The sequence below is a fragment of the Micropterus dolomieu genome, linkage group LG05, assembly GCF_021292245.1.
Source record: "Micropterus dolomieu isolate WLL.071019.BEF.003 ecotype Adirondacks linkage group LG05, ASM2129224v1, whole genome shotgun sequence".
Lineage (NCBI taxonomy): Eukaryota > Metazoa > Chordata > Actinopteri > Centrarchiformes > Centrarchidae > Micropterus > Micropterus dolomieu.
The window spans coordinates 22,957,930-22,980,448 of NC_060154.1; the positions used below are offsets into that span (position 1 = coordinate 22,957,930).

Genomic DNA, 22,519 nt, shown 5'->3' on the forward strand with positions numbered 1-22,519 from the left:
TATCTGGCTTTGTTGGAGTGATTATTTGTGTAAAGTTAATTTAGTTAGTTTAAAGCCTGTATGTGTTCAATTTTGTATGTGATTAAATCCTCCTTTAACTTATACTGATGGCATATGTTTTTTTTCTTTGTAGAAAAATGAGACAATGCTAGGGGTAGCAGCAGGCACTGCTGATTGCCACAGTGACTCTTTAATACTAACCCTAGGGGGCTCCAAAGTTAAAACATGTCAAATTATAATAATAACTTTTTTTGTATAGCACTTTTATACAAAGTGCTTTAACAAAGTACATGAGAGACTATATTTAAATTATACATTAAAAAGTAAAACCAGATAAAATAATATAATATTGTCTAGGACATATAAAATCATACACGTCACCTTAAAACCAGTTGTTGTTGTGTTTTTTTTTTGAAAAAGGAGGGGGAAGTGCACATTATAATGACCTTACTAGATGTACATAATATTACATGTTTACTGATAACTGACATGCCACCCATGAACTCACTGTAAGGATTTAGTAAAGCAATCGTGCAATATTTATGGAAATATGCTTATTTACTTTCTTACCGAGAGTTAGATGAGAAGAGAACACCTTTATGTCTGTAGGGTAAATATGGAGCTAGAGCCACCAGACGGTCGGATTAGCTCAGCATAAAGACTGGAAACAGTGGGGGAAAATCCAAAGGTAAAGAAATTCACCAACTGAACTAGCACCTCTAAAGCACATTGAATATCAGTTTATGTCTTGTTTGTTTGATTTATGGTGTAAGCATAAAAATAATTTGTGACCGTTTACGAGGCAACAAGCGGAGGCTCCAGGAAGTTACTGGTACAGCTAAGAAATAGTCGAGACCATGTAAGACCGCCCCCCCTTTGAGAAATGCTGTTGGCCGATTTAGTTACCTTTTAGTCAGAGCCCAGCCAGCTGTTTCGCCCTGTTTCTAGACTTTATTCTAAGCTAAGCTTCCTTCTCCTTGCAAATAAGCAGATTTCCCATTTTAGCTGAATGAATATTGTTACTGAAGTCAGAGCTAACAAGTCTGATGTGGTTTGAGGTTTATTAAGGATTTGTGACACTTTCTTGAATCCAACTAAACTAATCAGGATGAATAGGTAGACATTTGCTTACTGTACACTTGGACAATCTTATGCAGCGATACTGCTATCCTCACAGAGGCAGAATCTTTAAACGGTACAACATATGCCGCTTTCAGTCCTTAAAGAACAAAAACACCTTGAAAGTTTTCAAACCTATTCAACATACTGTTGAACCTGGTGCGAGTAGAAGGCCTACAACTTGAAACGGTTAAGTGCTGAAAAAGAAACACAGTGATCTATAGCTAACGGCAGTATTCCTCAGTTCCACACATGTATTTGTGTGGAATGATTATATCGACTGAATTGTCAAGAGTTTGTTGCTCCTTCCTGAAAATTCCAAGTGAATGCAAAAACTGCTTGTTTTCTCTCCGCCGTCTCTCCTGCTATCACGTTCCTCTGTACTTTAAGCAAGAGACTCTGTTTTGCTCTAAGCTGTTGATCATTCAGCCGGAGAACAATCAGCGCCTCTCTGACCTTCATGTGTCAAGGAGATGCATTTCCAAGTCTCTTTGGATTAGGTAAAATATTTCCTCCACAGCCAAAATATCAATAAAAGGACTAAACTTTTGCTCACTTTTTTTTAATATTCCAAATCTGTTGCTTATACTTTAAGCAACACAGTAGGTCACCAAGGGCAAATCCCTCAGCGGCACGAGTGAAAAAGAGTGGGAGGCAGAAATGGAGAGCAAGCAGGAGACAGAAAAGTGAGAGGGATCAAAGGTAAGAGAAGGGGGTGGGGGAGGGGAGATTCTGTTTTGGCAGCAAACCGTTTGTGAATACGCCTACTGTTGTACTGTCTAACCTCAGAGACCTTCAGTTCACCTGAACTTCCTCTGATGAGCTGAATATGAGAGTCCTCTCTTATCAATGGATGGTTTCATTTCCTCTTTCCTTCTCCTGTAAAAACACAACCTCCTCCCTCTCTCTCCCTCTGCCTCGCTCTCTCGTTCCTGTCATGTCCTCTGATATGTGACTCATTTCATTATTATTCCGAAACACCGGAAGAAGCCACATTGGTTCTGTTTTCTGTCGACAATCAATCACACTGAATATAGCATCTCTTGTACATCTCTTCCTCTGTTCTGGCTGAGCGAGCGACGCTTTCGCTCGGCTCAGTGAGTTCCTGAGGACAGCGCTCATTAAGGCTGCTAACCGGGGAGTTTCTCTTAAATTCACAGCTGAAAATGACCTTCAGCTCTCCTCTGTTGCTGTGCAGCAGTGGCAGATTTGTTGCAGCCACTTGGAGCGGCACTCCAAACAATAACTGACATTATATCCTGAGTCCTGAAATGTTTGGTCTCCGAGGACCAGCATGCACTTGTGCGTTCTGAGTGGAGTGTCCATGAAGCTTACTTTCTTGCAAAACTTTCTCATAATAACCAATGAAAAGGCTTAAAAACACACTATTTATACTCCAGATTTGTCCTGATTCTTGTAATACAACATGGTTTAAAGATGAGCAGATAAATTTGAGGCATGAAAAGACTGCTCATCATAACCTTGTGTTTGGGTCGATATCAGGCTCATCTGGCAGGCATGCCGAATCGATGTGGGATCTCTAGTATTATCCGGCATTATCTCTTAATGACACTGCCAAAGTTCAAGAAGATTATGAAAAGCAACAAGGGGTTTAGCATCATCTCAGGCCTGACAGTCTCTTACTCGAAGCCGCTCTGCCTCTTTTTCTTCCAGAATTACTCTCTGTCTGTCTTTATCTCACACATAAACACAACAGGCTGCAGGCAAAAACACACTACTCACATGCACAGCAAGCCGCTTATCCAAATCAAAAAAAGATTAATGTGCATCTTAACCCCGTTTATCTTCCTCATCTTTATTGCAGCCAGGTTGTCGAATAGCTTCGTCCATGAATCTGCATTCATGCCCGTCCTAATGATGGCTGCAGATGGCGTTGGCTCGGCTAACTAACAGCTTCTTTTACAGTTGTGTGTGTGTGTGTGTGTGTGTGTGTGTGTGTGTGTGTGTGTGTGTGTGTGTGTGTGTGTGTGTGTGTGTGTGTGTGCGTGAGTCAGACCTGAGGAGCAAAGCCAGCAAAAACATCAGCCTGAGCCAGGTCTTTCATACACCGTTGCCCTCACATTCTGCTCTGCCAGCTGTGTGTACACTGTGCAGGGTTTTGTTGCATGACCCTGACTGACGATCTTGAAATCTGGCTTTATTCTGGTGCATTTTATCAAGTACTGTACAACTTTGAGGTACTTTATTTCCATTTTATTCAACTTTATACTTCTAAGTTTTACAGTGAAATATTGTACTTTTTACTTAACTACATTTCTCTACACCTATTACTTATAGCAGTAGCTGTTAGGAGTTACTTTGTAGATTAAGATATTATATACAAAACATAAGATCAGCCTGTAAATATGATGATTTCTCCCAGACTACTGTGCTAACAGGTATTTATTGATCAGTTACTTAGTTACTTTCACCACTGAATATAATATTATCATGCATACAAAGAACTTTTTTCACATACGCTGTATAAATAAAATCTGCCACAAGGTCCCCTAACTTAAACACAATTCAACTTTTTTATAATCATCTAATTAACAGAACTCATCAGAAATGTGGGATGTATTACTAAAAAGATTAGCAGCAAAGCATGAAAAGTTCTAAGCCTAAACCAAATCAACAACAAAAACAGCCTTTTCTCTTCAGGGAGAACATCTGACCTGCATGTGTCTATAGTCAACGTTAACCAGGTACCAGAATGGTACTGTGTGCGCACACACACACAGTTTTCAGTATTTGAAGTAGTTCAATACAATATAAAATTAGCTCCATCTCAACCAACTACAACAGAAAACCTGCTTACACGTTAAATCATCCTTAATCATAATCAAAATGTAATATGGATTACAGAATCACACTCTGAATCAAGCCATTTTGGAATGGTGAGTACTTTTACCTTTGACACTTACAGTACACTTTACTTAAAAATATCAAAGTTCCTTGAAAGATAAAAGTGCATACAGGCCATGAAGTGAATTGTAGGTGTTCTGGGACTGGGTTTTGTAACCAGGGTAAGATAACGTTCAGACATTTGTGTACTTCTGGAGCCACTCAGTCCCTTCTCTCCCCTGCAGGACCACAATAGCTCACTGACCAGCCAATTTTTGCATGCCAGTGCAGTGCCAGATACCCTTGAGTCTTCCTGCATTCCCCAGCACTCTAAATTCCTGACGTATTTCTGCCTCCCCCCATCCCACCCCTCGTTTTCCTCTTATCTTTCTACCTTCATTTTATTCCCTCAAACCCCTTTCTTCCACCTATCTCTCTTCCACACATCTTATCCTCTCTGTTGCTTTCCCTGCCTGCCTTTCACTCTGTCCTTTCCTGTGACTTTGTGTTTCAGCTGAGGCGGCCTACTTGCCTTCATCTCTTCCTAACAGACACACACAGAGAAGCTAACTCTCACACAAATGGTTTTGAACTAATTCATTAACCTCCCACTATTCTCTTTCGACCCAGTCCAGGATTGTTAAAAGAGCCCGACGAGTAAACCGGTGTGAGTCCCACTTTTGATTGCGTCTGTGTGACAGCTCGCTACTAAACAGGAGAACTAATGGAAAGTTAGACGCTGGACTGTGGTAAAATCTAAAGCACACTTTTCTCTAGAGGTATCTATAGATGACAGGGCAAACTCTCCCATTCATTATCCACAGTGCACTCCATTAGATGGTTAACACTTTCAATTAACTCAACGCCGCTTCCTGTTTAATATGTCCCTCACTCTGGGGGAAACCTCTCACAATTTGGCCAATTACCCATCCCCACAAACCAACTGCTTTCAGTGCATAATATGTATCAGCAGCACCGCGGTCCAGCTGAATTACACACAGAATACATCAGGCATTAAGGGAGATCATTTAGGGAGATGGGGTAATTTCAGAAGCTATTTCCCATGGGATAATGTTGTATGGATATGGCGTCTGTTTGTGCGTTCAATCAGAACAATGTTGAGGTCTGATGCAAAGTAAAACTTCATTCCTGTGGGGATAATCTCCAGGGGTGTCCCCGTCTTCAGCTGCAGTGTAACGTAAAGTAAAGTCAACAAATGAATCCTGTACTTAGAGATTTGTAGAGAAGAATAGAGGAAGAATTTTACCAGTTTCCAGATCATAATGAGGACATTCTTCATTAAAACATTATTGGGCTATGGATCAATAAAATATCTGCAATGAGGTTAAAAAGCTTATATTTTATGTGTATATATATATATATATAGAGAGAGAGAGAGAGAGAGAGAGATGTCCCTGTGGCTTAATGTATGTTGGAAAAACAAGACAACTGAAAATTCAGAATTCAGAATAGGCTACATAAGTGCCATCAGTAGACGCAATAGTTTTCCCCACAGATAAAATATTTTCTGGAACAAAACCCCAGCAGGGCGGCAACACCTCAAAATATCTAGATAACAGTCTATATTTCCAATGTAATATCAGCGGTCTAGTTTGGATATTATGTACATATGTATTTGTTAAACATGAGTAGCTAACCTTAGCCTAGCTAGTCATGTCCAAGTGCACAAATGCACTGCCAGTCAAGCTTCATGCTAAGACAGCTAACGTTAGCTAACTGTTATACATGTCATTTTAAAAAAGGATACTGCGATAGACTCCGTGGACTCGCCAGCGGTAAATATAAATAAGCATTAAATCATGCCATACTACATTTAAAAGCCTTTCTATTGAAATGAGCGACATAATGTCTACTTACCTCCATCTAACCTGTACACGTTACAACGCCGTCTCCAGTAGAGCTGAGTACTGCTCGGAGCCACTCCTTATTTCTCTCATAAATACAGAAACGGGAGAGGGGATGTCACATTAAACTAGAAATAAAACATGTAAAAAGTATTGGTATCGGTATCGGCAATGCAGCCTGGGTATTACTTGGTATTGGATCATATAGGAATTAAGTGATATTGCACATCACTGCCATCGGGTCGAGGGGATTGTGGGTGTGGCCATGCGGTCAATGCAAACCCATGATTGGTCAGTCAAACCCACCAATAGAATCTCTTATTTTGACCATTTTTGACTCGCAAAACTTTTCAACTTGCAAAACTCTCTCACTTGCAAAACGGTTTAACCTGCAAAACTTTCTGGCTGGCAAGGAAAACTTTTTGACTTGCAATCAAATAATATGACATAATAGCAATTAAAACTTTTTGTGTCACAAAAAAGGCCTGTTTATTTTTAATTACAAACTTGATTTTTGATTGCAGTATGATAAATATTCTCTCAAAACATTTCTTTTGCTTGTATTAAAAAGACCCGACAATCCACATTTATCAGCACCACAAGATGGTGCTGATAATGGAGCAAAAAGTAAGGTCAGGTAGAGGCACAGGTGAAACAGGCTGAAATATTACCTATGCTTTGTCTAATATATAAATATAAATTTATATATTTTTTTTTAAAAGACAAAGACCTGAACAAAACTACTGGGCTTTGGTTAATATTAATATAAAGTTAATATAGAATGTGTGGAGAATAGTTCACCTTCTTACTATAGTTCAGTTCAAAAACCAGCAGCAGCTACACAAATCTGCTTGGGTTAAGGCAATTCTTCATTTGAGAAGCACACTTCACCAAATCAATGTCTTCTCTTCAGTCCCCCAAAATTGTGTAATTATTGACTCACTACCTTTTTTTCGTTTTTTGTTTAAAATAGAGTTTTAAAACTAATATGATCTCCGTCCACAGCAGCGTTTTAGCTGTGTATCAGAGTTGATCTCCGTCTATATTAAAACGACTGAAAAAGCACATGTAGTTGGCTAGCATGGGCTGGACTGCTAATCTGGCATACGGGGCAAATGCCCGTTGGGCCAATGCACCTTTGGGGCCGATGTAACGTAAATTATTTATTTATATAACTTTTTAAAAATGGGACAACGATCGGCCCTTAAAGCATGGACAGCGGCCCACTGGGTAATTTTCTATAGCCAATCACATCTCTTACTGGCCCCCAGCCGCTCCCCCTCTGCCTCCACTGGGGACATGTAGCCACCACTTTTTGAAAGCAGTTGTTAAAAATATTCTGAAAAATAGCTTGCACCAAGAGATGTTAATTAAATTAATAAATAAATAAAATAAAATAAAAATGCTATGAGAAAGGTTTATTTGCACAATAAGCCTGCAATGCATTGTAAATATAGAAGAAACTTATACGTTGTTCAAAAAAAGTAACTTAAGCTAAAAAATAACAAGCTACTGATTACTGCATTCTATTATATTTTTATATTCTGAATTATCACCTGCCACCTTAATTTTGTCCTTCCCTTTATAAAGGCATAAAGACGTTTCCACCATAAATTGGTGCAGAAAATATCTCCACAATGCAGGAAATTAAGTGTTTAATGCTCAAAATCTTCTGGGGAAGGACACCCAGACCCCCCAATCAAATATTTCATCAACAAATATTTTTTCTAAATTCTGTCCGACCGATTTTGGTGGGCCGCCTGGGCCAAAAATGCCAGGGCCATGTTTTTGTCCCAGCCCAGCCCTGTACACTGGGTACAGATGAAGAACCACACCAGATTCTTTTTTGCATGGACCAATAAAGAGCTGGAACTGTTACTGCATGTAACACAGGAGTTAAAAGCGGCTGTGGCATCGGAAAACAGACTGGGAGTCGTCGCAAAGTAAATACGGTGATATACACAGTAGAAGTGTGGGCTATAACAGTACAAAGTATTTTAATAAAAATACAAAATCAAAAACTTGGTCAGTAGCATCGTGTTTCTGCTTTGCATGACTTATATGACCCAATCAGAGAGCCAAACAGTGAGCTTTGTCGTTTCTAAAGTCCTCTGTTTTTGCCTGTCCTCGCTAAAACGCTACCCGGAGTTTAAGAAATGGAAAACTGTGTCGGCAGTACAGTCAGATTAAAGTTGGGCGGAGCTCTGATGGGAGTAGGCTTCATTTACACGTCTTTTTTAACAGATATCTTGACATGATACATCTGAAAGCACAGGTGAAACTAATAACATTAATGATGGCTGCTGCCCAGGGTCCTGGTATTTTGCATGCTTGCTCACTCAACTAACTGACACACTCAAATGGAGAGGAACCATCATTAATGGTATTAGTTCTGTCTGTGATTTTCCTGCTATGACAAGTCAAAATAGCTGCTGTTAAAAAAAAAAGGTCTATAAGGAGGGCAAAGGTGTCATTTTTCACACTAACATAACAACTGAAAACTACCAGGAGACTCAGGGAGGAGTCAGGCTTCAGTGTGAACACCTGTGAGGTGTGTCAGCAATGTTTAAATTCATTTCTATCAATATATTTAACTACTATTAATCCTGTTTTATTCTATTTCTTGTATGCATTTGTGTCTTAGACCCTGACCTGCTGATAAATGAGAGCCAAAGGAAACCAATCCCATCTCTTTGTATTTATTGTGTGGCGGCACTCTTGTTGTTGTAGGGTCATCTGATGTCATTTCATGAAGAAGGAAAGGCGATGGGGAAGTCTGATGAAATGAAGACCTGTCATCTTCTGAGCAATTTAGTTTAACGGGTTTAATCATTTTCCTGCCGTCGTCTGTCCTCGCACCATCATTCTACCTGTCTGTCTTTCCTGTCTGTCTTTACATCAAATGTTTCTCTTGTCGTTGAATAAAGGGAGGGTGAAGTAGCTTTAATCAAGGTCAATACCTCCCTAATGTTTTGCCTCATGGGTATTTTCCACTGCCTGGCCTGTTGAGCTCACCATCTGTAGAATGTGTAGTTTCTTTGAGCGAGCAGTACTATTACTGTTATTATTCCTGTTAACAAAAACATACTTCATACAGATCAGTCATTTCTGTTTGCCAAAGCGCTGGCAGTCAAAATCTGAAGTAGTTGCTGCTATTTATGATGGCATCGCTCTTACATAAGATGGATTCTGCAGCTAAATGCCATGCAAAGTGAATTTCAAATGGGTTACCATCACAATCCTGAACACATAAAAACATCTAAATTACTTCAGTACTGAAATGCGGAATACATAATGCTCCATAAATTATAAATGTCATAGTGCATCAAGCAGGACTTTGTTTATTAATTTAGTGGCTGTGACTGTACATTCACACAGTAGCACAGACTAATGGGGCTGGTGAGAGTACTCAGCGAATCATTAAAATCATCAACTTCAATTATCAAGGTCATTTTAGAGCCTCTTTTTCCCTTTGAAAAAGTCACAAAGCTGCCAATACAAAGCAAACAGATGTGATGTGTTCTTTTACAGCTCAAGTTTGTCCCTCGCAGCAATTTTTTCATGATGTTGGACTTGCGATGAACTTGACTTTAATTACATGCTGCCTGTTGCCATGACGATGACATGGTTTGTTCTGCCGTGTTGGCACAACACCAACATGCTCAGAGCCTCAGCTGTTTCTCTCACTGGCAAACACTCGAACACATGAGGCAGAACGGAGCACATATTCTCCAGAATGAAATGTAAAAGTGTCACAAGGCTCATCCTACCCCCATACCCCCAGGTATCTTGAAGCTGCAGTAGGGAATTCTGTTAAAAATAACTTCATATTTTCTAAAACTGGCACTATGTCCTGAAAGTAGTACATGAGAAAGATAATCTGTAAATCTGTAAAATATATATATATATATATATATATATATATATTTTACAGATTGGTCATAGACCAAAGTATTGGACAAATTGAAATGTTCGCATCCTATAATAAAAGTCAGGGCATCATGCTTGATGCCATGGCGCTTGTATCGTGGCAAAGAGGCATGACGACAAACATTGGGGAATAACTTTTAAGGGGAGACAGTTACGTACTATATATGCCCTTTTCGAGAACACTATATAACCGCTGGTATCATTTTTAGCAGTAGCAATTTGGCTCCGTGGATGGAAATGTCCGTCTACTGTCAACTAAGTGATCCTCTGACATTCCTCTTGTGTCACAGTGACATCTTGTAATTTTGAGTGAAATGTCTTGCTAACTTTTGGAAGGATTGCCTGATCTCAGGATGGAGTGTAATAACGTCATGATGCCCTGACTTTTATTATACGATGCGAACGTTTCAATGTGTCCAATACTTTGGTTTATGATCAAATACCTGCAACACTAATGAAATTCCCATCAGCCTCAGCTGTACTTTGTTTTTAGTGCCATTAACCAAATGTTAGCATGCTAACAGGCTACACTACAATGGTGAACATGATAAGCACCTGCTGAACATCAGAATGTTAGCATAGTCGTTGTGAGCATGCTAGTATGCTGATATGAGCATTTAGCTCAAAGCACCACTGTTGTACACCCTTACATGGCTGTGTACCCTCTACATGCACTTTTTAGAGACACTGCAGGATGATACACAGCAGGTAGAGTGCGTTGTCCATTAAGCTCAGGGTCAGTGGGTCGATCCCCTGATGCAGAGTGGGTTTGAATGAGGCAAACTGTAAAATGTTTTGGATAAAAGCGCCATATAAATGCAGTCCATGTCCATTGCTTTAAATTCATCAGACCATTTAGTGACCCCTCGTACCCTGTATGAAAGCAAGTGTATTCATTATATTTCTTTGCTCATTTAATCAGGTTTTAAATGAGCAACCATCTGTAGATCTCCTGATATAGAAAAGAAAAACTGAACCCAAACTCATGTTGTTCATATCAACCATTTCAAGACTTTTATTTTTTTCCAAGAACATTCATACATTCTATAGTGTCTACCATACTCTGTAATAAAGGTTGCTGCATGTAACATTTATATTGCATTGGAAGCCCAGGTTGCTTAGAAGTGCAGCATGTGAGGTAAATAGCAATTATTGTAGCTTTGTATTTCTGCTTATTCAGCCTCAGCCACTACTCTCAGCCAAGCAATACATGCTCGCTTATGTCTAAGCTAAGATGCTGTCATAAAATAAGGCTATGTATTTAAAGTGCAAATATTTTAGAGCTAGTGCAATATTTATTTCTTGGCCTGTTCAGCTCTGATGATGAGATTTTCAGGTCTTAGTTAATGAGAAAAATGACTCACATTGTGCCAGCGGGTTGCTAACCAGGCGTGGCACCCAGATACAGGCAATTACACTTGGTACGATCTAAATTTACAGGGCATCTGGGATTAATGAATGTTGTTTTCACCGTGGCACTGGGATTCTGGCTCACACTCAAGCTCGGAGCTCAGCGGGGGGCCAAAATATGATCAACACACACGTAAACAAGGATGTTCATGGCAGATTCTCTGATCTGATGAGTGTTTGAGTGATGAGCAAGCTGCTATCATGTTAATGTTACAGTTTTCCCGCAACAGCTAACACACTTGTGCCTTAAGATGATTGACTGACTGGAGATGAAAAGGAAAATCACCCTAATAAAGAAGTCACCCTTAATTTTACATAGCCTCGCTTATCTTGTCGGTGAGTGTTTTACTTGAAAAGCGATGAATGGAGACTGGCTGCTAGGCGACAGTTGTTGCTGTTAAATCTAAAATTGCATCTCCCTCTTGCTCTCAGTCTGTCCACTTTAAATCACTTTTGTAGTATTCATGGGGATGCTGTTGCTGCTCTTCCCCCTTGTCAAGCTATCTGTAGGGCTTTTTGTTGTTTCAGTACCACCTGCCGTTTCATCCTTGTTCTTGCGGAAACAGTAGACCCCATACAGACGGAATTTTTTATCAGGGAAGCCCAGGTGTCGGACACCTGGCTGGGATCCTCCACAGCGTGAGCGGGGGTTGACTATGGGGTAACGGATGCTGCCATCCTCAAGCCAGCCGGCTTCACAACGGTCCAGAAGCTGGAACTTCCATGCAGCGTACAGCTGACCCACTTTGGCCACTGCTGAGCCATCTCGGATGCAAGCTTTCATCGCCTCCACATAGTTCACCTTCTTAAAGCGTTTGAGGAAATACACTTTGCCTAAAGGGACATAGAGGGAGAGGAGAGGATGTTTATTGTAAGAACATGTGAAAAGGTGAAGGAAAACAGAGCAAGTGCATTGTTCAGGATGGCAGAAGGAAAGGCAGAAGAGGCAGAGAATGAGATGGATATTCTCAGTTTTCCTGGCATCTCTGTCTGACTGTGTTCAGAATATCAAATCATTCCAACAACCATCTGGGCAGCTGCTCAAAAAACGAATGGCAATACTCTGTCAGCGTACAGCATTAACTCAAAGTTACTCTTAAAAAGCTTCCATTTTTGCTTTCATCTCACCTCTAGGGAGACGTTTCACCTGGCAATATTTAAGAAATTGGTCTCCTGGTTTTATGAATTATTTGAACTTAAGTGAATCATAAGGCAGCCAAGCATAAGGAACCTAACCATGAATGAAGAGGTTTGTGGTTTCTCCTGCTATCATGAAAAACATGTCTGCAACCTCAGCTTTGCAATTGGCTCAGCTATTGATTTTATGTTTGTTTATGTGACTGTTGGCTATTGGAGAGGCAGAATATTGTCTCATATTTCCCCAGGGGACACTCAGTAAATACCTTCCAGCTGGACTTAGCAACAGTATCGGTCACGACGACTGCTGAAACCTCCTGCCCACAACAGACTGTCCAAAATAATTAACACACAGGGGAAGCTGGGAGCAATCGTTTAAGACTTCTGTCATGCTACCTTTTTCCTAGCTAAGGAAAAGCACTGCTTTTTTTTAACATTTCAGATGATCCCAAACTGGTTTATGATTCAAATGAAGAGGCAACATCTATTTAGTTTTGGAGTACATGAGAATTTTTTAATTCTCTTTCAAACTTCAAAGAGGCACATGCATGCTTAAAGTCATGTTTTTCCAAACTAAATTTTTTAAATGCCCTGTTAACCAGTGGTGCACTATTTTCCACTAATATGGTCAGAGTTTTAAAGGAGTAGTTAGACACTTTGGAAATACACATATTCACATTCTTGCCGAGGGTTAGATGAGGAGACCAATCCACTCTCATATCTGTAGGGTAAATGTGAGGGTACCTATCTTAGCTTAGCATAAATACTGGAAACAGGAAGAAACAGTTAGCTTGTCTCTGGCCCAAAATGTGCCTTCCAGCATCCCTGAAGCTCACTACATAATATAGGTTGTATCTCATTTGTTTAATCTGTACAGAAATGGTAAGAGGAGTAAAAACACAATTTGCCTGGCAAGGTGTTTTGAGATAGTAAGCAACTCTGATGTTCCCAGCTACCACCAACCCTACCTGCCTGTACACTACAGGCTGCTCCATCAACCACATCTCATCACACAGCGAAACAGAGCAGCTTGTGCCTTAAAATAGAGAAAGTGGTTAGCAACATGATACAATTAATATAGCATGTTTTGAACTTTTTTTTTTAACTAGTTTCATAAACATTGTTTATTTTCCCAGACTGGAAGACTCATTGATCTGATATGTGTTAATTAGTGAGATTTAGAGGTGCTAGTAGGCAGATATCATTACCTTTTGTTACAGAGCCAGGCTAGGAGTTTCTTCCTGTTTTTAGTTGCTTTAAGCTAACCACCATCAATCTTCTCATGTAACTCTTGGCAAGAAAGCAAATATGTGTTTTTTCTAAAATAAACTATTCCTTTAGTGTTCATTGTTTCAAAACTGATTATTAAAACACTATGCAATATGGTATCTTTCCACAATAATCCTTTAATTATACCATATACATGTAGACTTGTTTCGACTGCTCAGAGACTACGGATAACTTTCATGTTGCTGAACCTGGAGGTGGCATGTGTGACGGAGACACTGGCAGACTCTGTGGGAATGTGATGTAAATCAAAGAACTGGGAGATGAAAGGCGATGCTTGGCACCCAGAGGACACTGTGGCCCAAGCAGGGGAGAATCAACACAGCCTGATCTATATCCAATGGCCTTAGGCCTGCTAGATCACAGACGGAGATCAGAGAAGCGGGTCTGATTTCCCCACGGTCCAACTCATGATACAGTATTTTCACTTTCTATACAGTACCACAACAATCCAGCTATGCCAGTGTCTTGTTCTCTTCCAAGCCACATGAGCCACAGATGCTGAATACTCTGTTGGATGTTTGCATTTAGCTGTGTGATCATGTGGACTACAAAGTGTTTATGATCTGCAGATACAGACATGCATGTGGACACAGCTATGACCAGCAGCCTACATCTCTGTGTTTCTCACCATTGAGCTTGGAAGTGAAGCAGAAAGCGTCATAGCGCTCATCCTCCTTGTGCCGGTAGCCATAGTTACGAACGCCAGCGGGGGTGTCTTTGCGGCCGCACTCATCTCTGGGATGAGAGATAGGATACTGGACTGAGCCGTCCTCCAGCCATCCAGCATTACACCAGTCTAGTCCTTCCAGCCAGGCCTGTGGAGGGAGATAATGTAGGTTAGGGAGTCATACTGAATGATCAAACACATTATTGAGAGAAGGAAGAATTTATCTCTACTGACATAACTCAGTTACTTTGAACTTTAGTGCATATGGCTTTTTTTTTTAATAGGAGGATGGACCTTAAAGGAGACCTATTATGCTTTTCCACATTTTATGACTTATCTATAATGTTACAATGTTGGATGTTCATGTTAAACATGTCCAAAGATTCAAAAAATGAGGTTAAAGTATTTAAAAGAAATCCCTCTCAGTAAAAATTCAGATTTCCTCCTGTTCTGAACCTCTGGCTGTGTTCAAAATGGGCTAAACTTCTGTCTCAGAAGGTGTGTAACAGGTCAGCGAGGCATCGAGTGCTGTTCGAAACTGCTCGAACGATCTCTTCCTGTCTCCTGAGATGCCTTCAAGCTGCCCCAGTAACGGCCAGTTTTGAAGGCAGCATCAATGATGACCTGATGCTGACTATTACCCATAAAGCAGCGCGTCTGCGGCCGCCAGAGCTTTCGAAAACTGGTCAAGATGGCGGACAAACGATCCAAATATACGTTTTTAAAGGTTTTTAGTAGTTTTCTCACTTAGATTTTTGAAAATCTAGCGAGAACTAAACACTAAACTATCATATTAGCCCGTGACTGTAACCAACCAAGTTTGTTCAGTATGGTTTCTGAGGCGTCTGTTAGCCGTTTGGCTTTTCAATAGCTAGTTAGCTTATGCTAAGGCTAGCGTCTCTTCTGACAACCAGAAGAGACGCACAACGGCGTGCTAACGTCACACGTTGCCGTAAGTGCTGCCCTAGAAGGCTGTGCGAAACTAATGTAAACAGAGCTGCCTTCACTTGAAAGTGATGCCTTCTGAGGCAGCTGTCTATTACGGTATCGAGGCAGCGAGGCAACTGCCTTCCGTTTCGAACACAGCATCTGTTTTGAACTGCTTTTTCTACTAAGAGCTCAATTCTACGTAATACCGAGCCAGAAGCAGCTGGTGTTCCATATATGGTCATAGCAACAGCCCAGCAACGGTTTAGTCTGCCTGTTCTGCCCAGCAACAACAACAGCCTGGTAACATGCTTCAGGTCTTGGCCAATCAGAAGACAGTGGGCTTTGAGAGGGGAGGCGTTACACACACTGGAGCATTTGCAGCTGGTATCACACAGAGGCTGAAATGAAGTGAGTCAGTATAAGAAAATAAAATATATTTTTTAACTTTGCATCATGCAAAGCTGCCATACAGGAGTCACAGAACTACAATATATAATAATATAGACTATATATATATATATTATAATATATAATAAGACTGGAAAAGCAGTTTAATAGGTCTCCTTTAAAGTAAAATGTCTGCTCTAGTCATATGCATATTCTTAAAGAGGTGGTAGTATGCTTTTTGGCTTTTTCCCTCTCCTTTATTGAGTTATATTACAGAAATTAAATACAGAAATTCCTGTATTTTATTTATGTGTTAACATTTAACAAGTATCGCTGTCGGCATATAGCTTGTTAGCTTAACGTTAGCTCGTTGCGCTAATTAGCCATTAGTGTAAGTAACGTTAAGTAAGTTAGTGTGTTCTGCAGCTTTTAATGAGTCAAAGACAAGTCAGCAAGAAGGGAGAAGCCAAAATGTAACGTTATTAGATTAACCTTAGTCTTAGACATTAGGTGATAATGCTTTGAAGAAAAGGCGTCTGCGTGAAGTTGTGAGTAAAGGCTCAGCTCTCAGTTAGCTAACGGTAACTTTTACTAACGGGCGATGTGATATTTAGCTACATCCTGTAACGGAATCACTGTTCAGTTAGATACTAGTCAGCTACTATTATAAGTGGCTGCACCTGATCCTGATGGACATGAAGGGTTTAAAGGTAGAGAGCCATGGGGGAAGCTGCTGTGGAGTTCTGCCTGAAACTGTCAAACCGAGGAGCACCGATGCCACTATTTGAGCTAGCTGTCTCTCCCAAGGAGAGCCACGCACCTCCAAGTGTAACGTTACTGTTTAAAAACGATAACGTTATACTATTGTTTGTGGGGTTCATCAGTGGGGATGATTGATTGAAAGTACATATTAAAGGCCATTTAGAGTCATCAATAAGTTATTACACTCAGTAGATGTAGCATTCCTTGAGATTCAGCAAACAATCTGAGGTGATAACTGCGTTTGATCAGCGACGTTTCTGATAAGGAGCTTAAGAGGTGGATGCATAATTTGGCAGAGCAGCTGTTGTAGGCTACCTCCAGAGATTTACATCCACCTTTATTGTCAGCATATAATGCACGTTATGCCTGCAGACAGGTAGCTGCGCTGTAACTAGGGCAATGGTTTAGTTAAAGCAAAAAATTAGGTGTGTGTGAGCCGCCTCTTGAGTTTGTTTGGTGGGTTAGAATTTGCCAAAAAAGGTAGTACAGTTCAATAAGAAATATAAAATAAGATCCTTATAATAAACGTTCAATAAGATCTGACTTGAATAGTTATTGCACAGTGTCCAGCAGCAAACCGTATATTGCACATGTTGATGTTTTCATGAATGCAAGACAAGAGTTTAATTTATTAAACTATTGCTTTTGTATTAGGAAGACTTTGTTATAAAGTGTATCAGACTAATAAACTCATACATAATAAAATCATTCTTCATATTCAGTTCATTTTATAATTTTAAATAGTGTGATCTAAACTTAACAATATATTATAGTTAACAGATGTAAATGAAAATATTAAGATGTTATTTATAGGCTAACATTTTACATATATGTTAGTAGAAAGTAAAAAATGAAAGGTTGATGTTATATACTGTTTTATTTTGACATTTCTTTAAGAGACAAATGTGACATTGACTGAGAAGTTACTCTGTTGTGGAAAAACAAAGAATTATCTGCACACTGAATAGTTTTGAAGCCCTGTAGGAGGTGTCATTGCAACCTCTGAGAAGGTCTCGTGTGGTTTACATTGTATAGACTCACCTATTTATTACATGTGCATTCGGTCAGCTCAGAGTTTGCAACGTCACAATAAAAACCACCTAGTGGGATTCATAATTACTCTGTGCAGATCATTCTTTGTTTCAGCACTTACCCACAGGATGGTTTGGATGTGCACACATTATTCTGTGTTTAAACTAGACTTATATCAGAGCAGCAAACAAGGCTGTCTTCAGAAACTTCAGGCTGTGTTATACAGTATGTGGGTACTGGGTGTATGGCTCCTTATTTATCTTAAAGTATAAGGTAGAAAGTAAAAATACTCCTGCACACACAGAAAAACACTGCATAATTACTTTTCAACATTTCATGTGAAACATGTTTGGGAGTATTTTCACTTTTTAACTTATACTAGACTGATGTTCTTTAGCAAGAGTTCAGCTTTAATGTTTCATGTTTTATCTGTGATAATTAGCTTTTCAGTAAGTAGTAAAGACAGGGAGTGCTAATATACTGTATATAGAATTTATTACAAGTGAACCATAAACCATATCTTTTTTTAAATGGATCTATGATACAAATATGGACAATATTTAAAAGTCAAAGTAAACAGAAGAAGAGAACGCCTTTCCACATCAGTCCACGCCAACAGATACAGACTTCCACGACAATAACAAGGCTTCCAGGTCTCTGCAGCTCTCTGGCACCAGGTGGGACATCTGATCCACAGTGTGACTCTAGGAGGAAAATGTGTAATAAATTCTTCAGGTGATAAAAAATATAAAGTACAGATGATTCTTTAATAAATAGAATATTGTGGTAAAGTTAATTTTCTAACGTAATTTAATTCAAAAAGTGAATCTTTAATAGTCCACATTCATTACACAAAGTGAAGCATTTCAAACCCTTTTTGCTTTCATCTTGATGATTACTGTTTACAGCTCATGGAAATAAAAACTCCACTATCTCAAAATGTATAAACATTTGAGAATAGCCTAAATACATTTCTGTATTATAAATTATACAGAAATGTGGAAAAGAACTGGAGAAGAGCTCTAATCAGCTAATTAACTCAAAACACCTGCAAAGGTTTCTGAAGCCTTTAATCTCTCAGTCTGGTTCTGATGCTCGCAATGAACTTTTCCTCAGTATTCAAATTTTTTGAGATGGTCCTCTAAAAGATGCCTCAGTGTTTTAATGTTGACAGCACTATTATGTTACATACTTGGGAGAAAATGGAACAAGGGAGACTCTTTAAATGTTTTTGTGTTGTCCTTTTAAGACAGACAATTTTATATCAGCTGTCAAATGTCCAGTAGCCAAGACTAGCAGCGTTATTTTATACTCAAAGTTTAAGCTTTAAGTACAGTGCCTTGCGAAAGTATTCGGCCCCCTTGAACTTTTCGACCTTTTGCCACATTGCAGGCTTCAAACATAAAGATATAAAACTGTAATATTTTGTGAAGAACCAATAACAAGTGGGACACAATCATGAAGTGGAACGAAATTTATTGGATATTTCAAACTTTAACAAATAAAAAACTGAAAAATTGGGCGTGCAAAATTATTCAGCCCCCTTAAGTTAATACTTTGTAGCGCCACCTTTTGCTGCGATTACAGCTGTAAGTCGCTTGGGGTACGTCTCTATCAGTTTTGCACATCGAGAGACTTTTGCCCATTCCTCCTTGCAAAACAACTCGAGCTCAGTGAGGTTGGATGGACAGCAGTTTTCAGTTCTTTCCACAGATTCTCGATTTGGATTCAGGTCTGGACTTTGACTTGGCCATTCTAACACCTGGATATGTTTATTTGTGAACCATTCCAGTGTAGATTTTGCTTTATGTTTTGGATCATTGTCTTGTTGGAAGACAAATCTCCGTCCCAGTCTCAGGTCTTTTGCAGACTCCATCAGGTTTTCTTCCAGAATGGTCCTGTATTTGGCTCCATCCATCTTCCCATCAATTTTAACCATCTTCCCTGTCTCTGCTGAAGAAAAGCAGGCCCAAACCATGATGCTGCTACCACCATGTTTGACAGTGGGGATGGTGTGTTCAGGGTGATGAGCTGTGTTGCCTTTACGCCAAACATAACGTTTTGCATTGTTGCCAAAAAGTTCGATTTTGGTTTCATCTGACCAGAGCACTTTCTTCCACATGTTTGGTGTGTCTCCCAGGTGGCTTGTGGCAAACTTTAAACGAGACTTTTTATGGATATCTTTAAGAAATGGCTTTCTTCTTGCCACTCTTCCATAAAGGCCAGATTTGTGCAGTATACAACTGATTGTTGTCCTATGGACAGAGTCTCCCACCTCAGCTGTAGATCTCTGCAGTTCATCCAGAGTGATCATGGGCCTCTTGGCTGCATCTCTGATCAGTCTTCTCCTTGTATGAGCTGAAAGTTTAGAGGGACGGCCGGGTCTTCGTAGATTTGCAGTGGTCTGATACTCCTTCCATTTCAATATTATCCCTTGCACAGTGCTCCTTGGGATGTTTAAAGCTTGGGAAATCTTTTTGTATCCAAATCCGGCTTTAAACATCTCCACAACAGTATCTCGGACCTGCCTGGTGTGTTCCTTGTTCTTCATGATGCTCTCTGCGCTTTAAACGGACCTCTGAGACTATCGCAGAGCAGGTGCATTTATACGGAGACTTGATTTCACACAGGTGGATTCTATTTATCATCATTAGTCATTTAGGTCAACATTGGATCATTCAGAGATCCTCACTGAACTTCTGGAGAGAGTTTGCTGCACGCCCAATTTTTCAGTTTTGTATTTGTTAAAAAGGTTTGAAATATCCAATAAATTTCGTTCCACTTCATGATTGTGTCCCACTTGTTGTTGATTCTTCACAAAAAATTACAGTTTTATATCTTTATGTTTGAAGCCTGAAATGTGGCAAAAGGTCGAAAAGTTCAAGGGGGCCGAATACTTTCGCAAGGCACTGTAGCAGATGTGGAGGCATCAGAACCTCAACAAGAATCTTGTGACAAATATAAAAAGTACCTTTCTCTCACAAGTGTCCTATTCCAGACAATAATCCCACACAGCCCTGCCGACAGCAGCAACGTTACTCAAAATAGCGGTGTGGGGAAGTAATTAACGTGATAACAGCCATGGCTAACGTTTTACAATATATATAGCTTCCATCATGTAACTGAGGACTCTACCGCTAGCTTATTACGTTTATTTTAAGTAAGTTAACATACTGAGGTGACGTCCAAATAAACGATTCGTAACCACTCATAACCAACAGTGTGTAAAAGGGTTAATTGATTTGCTTAACTGATTCATAGTTAACTGTTAACGTTGGTCTCAACAAAATCTAACTTTAGTGTTGCAAAATAATGTTAACGTTACCACATTTATATATTAAAAAGCTTTTAAAACCTTGTGAAGTATAATGTCAATAACAGATATGGGATTTATTTGAATTTTTTCCAGTGTCTTACCTTGACTGTAGCTGGTAATGTCGGTAAACTGGTAACAACACGGCAGCAGGTTCCAACCTCCACCGTACAGCACCGCAGAGTAGCATGTAGCATTAGCTCCTTAGCATGAGCTAACTCGGTCACGTCGAGCTAGGCGGGAGTGGTTTCAGCAACACGTCACCTCAGCTCCACCTACGACCCGCCTCTTTACCCATTTTTGGTTATCCGGGAGTGACGCGTGGTGATGCGATGCCAAGATGGCGCCGGCCAGCTCCGACAATTTTGAGGTGACGTCACGGACGCTACGTCCATTTTTATATACAGTCTATGGTTGTAGCCAGTAAGTGCATTGGTACAACAACAAAATATAAAGTGCTATGGAATGTGTGATCTACAGCTCTAATAAATCCTTGATAGTGATCTGTAAGTTCTCTTAATCTGTCTTGAACATGACGGACATTTGAACCACAGGAAAGGGGTAATCCTACCTTGTGCAGTTGAGGGTGGGAAGCCAGAATGGCATCCTGCTGTTTGCAGGCATCCTCCGCCTGGTGGTAGTTGAGCTTATAGCGCCCCTCACGGGGGTAGTAAGGAAACACTACTCCTGCAGGTGACAGAAACAGACCTGCTCTTGAGTATTAGGCTGTACAATGTATGAATTTTACTTCAATTTCATGTGAACTTTATACAGCTAATCGAGAACTCTTCAAGTTGCATCTTTAATTCCTGACCTTCTAGGTCGAGGTTGACAAATCCTGTATCGTCTTCCATGTCATTCGTGACTTCACACTCGTAGCGTCCGTAGTCCTCCAGTGTGACATTTTGGATGATCACAGAGGCGTCACCTGGTCCTGCCTGCTCCAAAAACACACGGCCTCTGTACGATCCAAACACACGCTGCTGCCTGAGGATATTTGACAGACATTTTAAAGTATTTCCTCACCTTTATTAAAGTTGCTCTGAGCAAAATCATTTAGAAATGCCTCAAATTGGGAAGTGTTTTAAAAGTGGAGGTGACCTCCTTTACTTTACAGTTTTTCTCAGTGGTTTTGGTACATTTCTCAAAACATATCTAACAAATAGCACAACACAGTGGATCACCTGCAAAAGCCCATAACTTGCTTAGAATCCTTAGTCTAAAGCAAATCTTCATGTCATTGAACATGTCAGTGCCACCAGAATGACAAGTCCTTGTGTCATTGTTTACGAACACGATAGTCAAAATGTTTAGTCATGTTATCAATATAACAGTGTACTCTGTAAGTGTTTTCTGATGTAAACAATGGCTAACGTTTTGATGACAATGATTGAAAATGCACAAGGCTGCACTTTTTCAATATGGCATATCTATTTCAACAGCACAAAGTTATACGTTGCGAGGGACTGAACAGGATACATTTTAGATTTTAGTGTTTGTACTATAATTTGTTGACAGACCATGTCATTGTGATGCAGAAAAGAAAAAGACAAGACTGTTTTACAGCACTGCATAGCACAACGGAAGAAATTACAAAATTAGAAATGTAAACATGGGAAACACTCCTTAGGCTGATGTTCCTGTCTGTCAGGTCACATATTCTTATCCACATCACAACAGTTATCTTCATCATCATCAATTACAGTAAGGAGACATTTACAAAAAAAAGTCTAATAGACATGTATGATTGACTGATCAAGAACAATCTATCTCTCTCTTTCGCTGTCTATATAATTATACATATATACGCACACACACACACACACACACACA

General features: G+C 39.8%; 1 protein-coding gene across 1 annotated transcript in view; it reads right to left on the reverse strand.

Annotated features, from left to right (window-relative positions):
* Nucleotides 1-10,771: 10,771 nt before the first annotated feature.
* Nucleotides 10,772-22,519, reverse strand: part of hapln4 (hyaluronan and proteoglycan link protein 4) — a 20,308-nt gene continuing 8,560 nt past the window's right edge. Inside the window, exons 6-7 of the mRNA XM_046050013.1 lie at nucleotides 14,224-14,410; nucleotides 10,772-12,002 (exon numbers count right to left, since the gene is read on the reverse strand). Coding sequence (XP_045905969.1) covers nucleotides 11,611-12,002; nucleotides 14,224-14,410 — 579 coding nt within the window. The 3' untranslated portion in view covers nucleotides 10,772-11,610. The remainder of the gene's footprint in view (nucleotides 12,003-14,223; nucleotides 14,411-22,519) is intronic.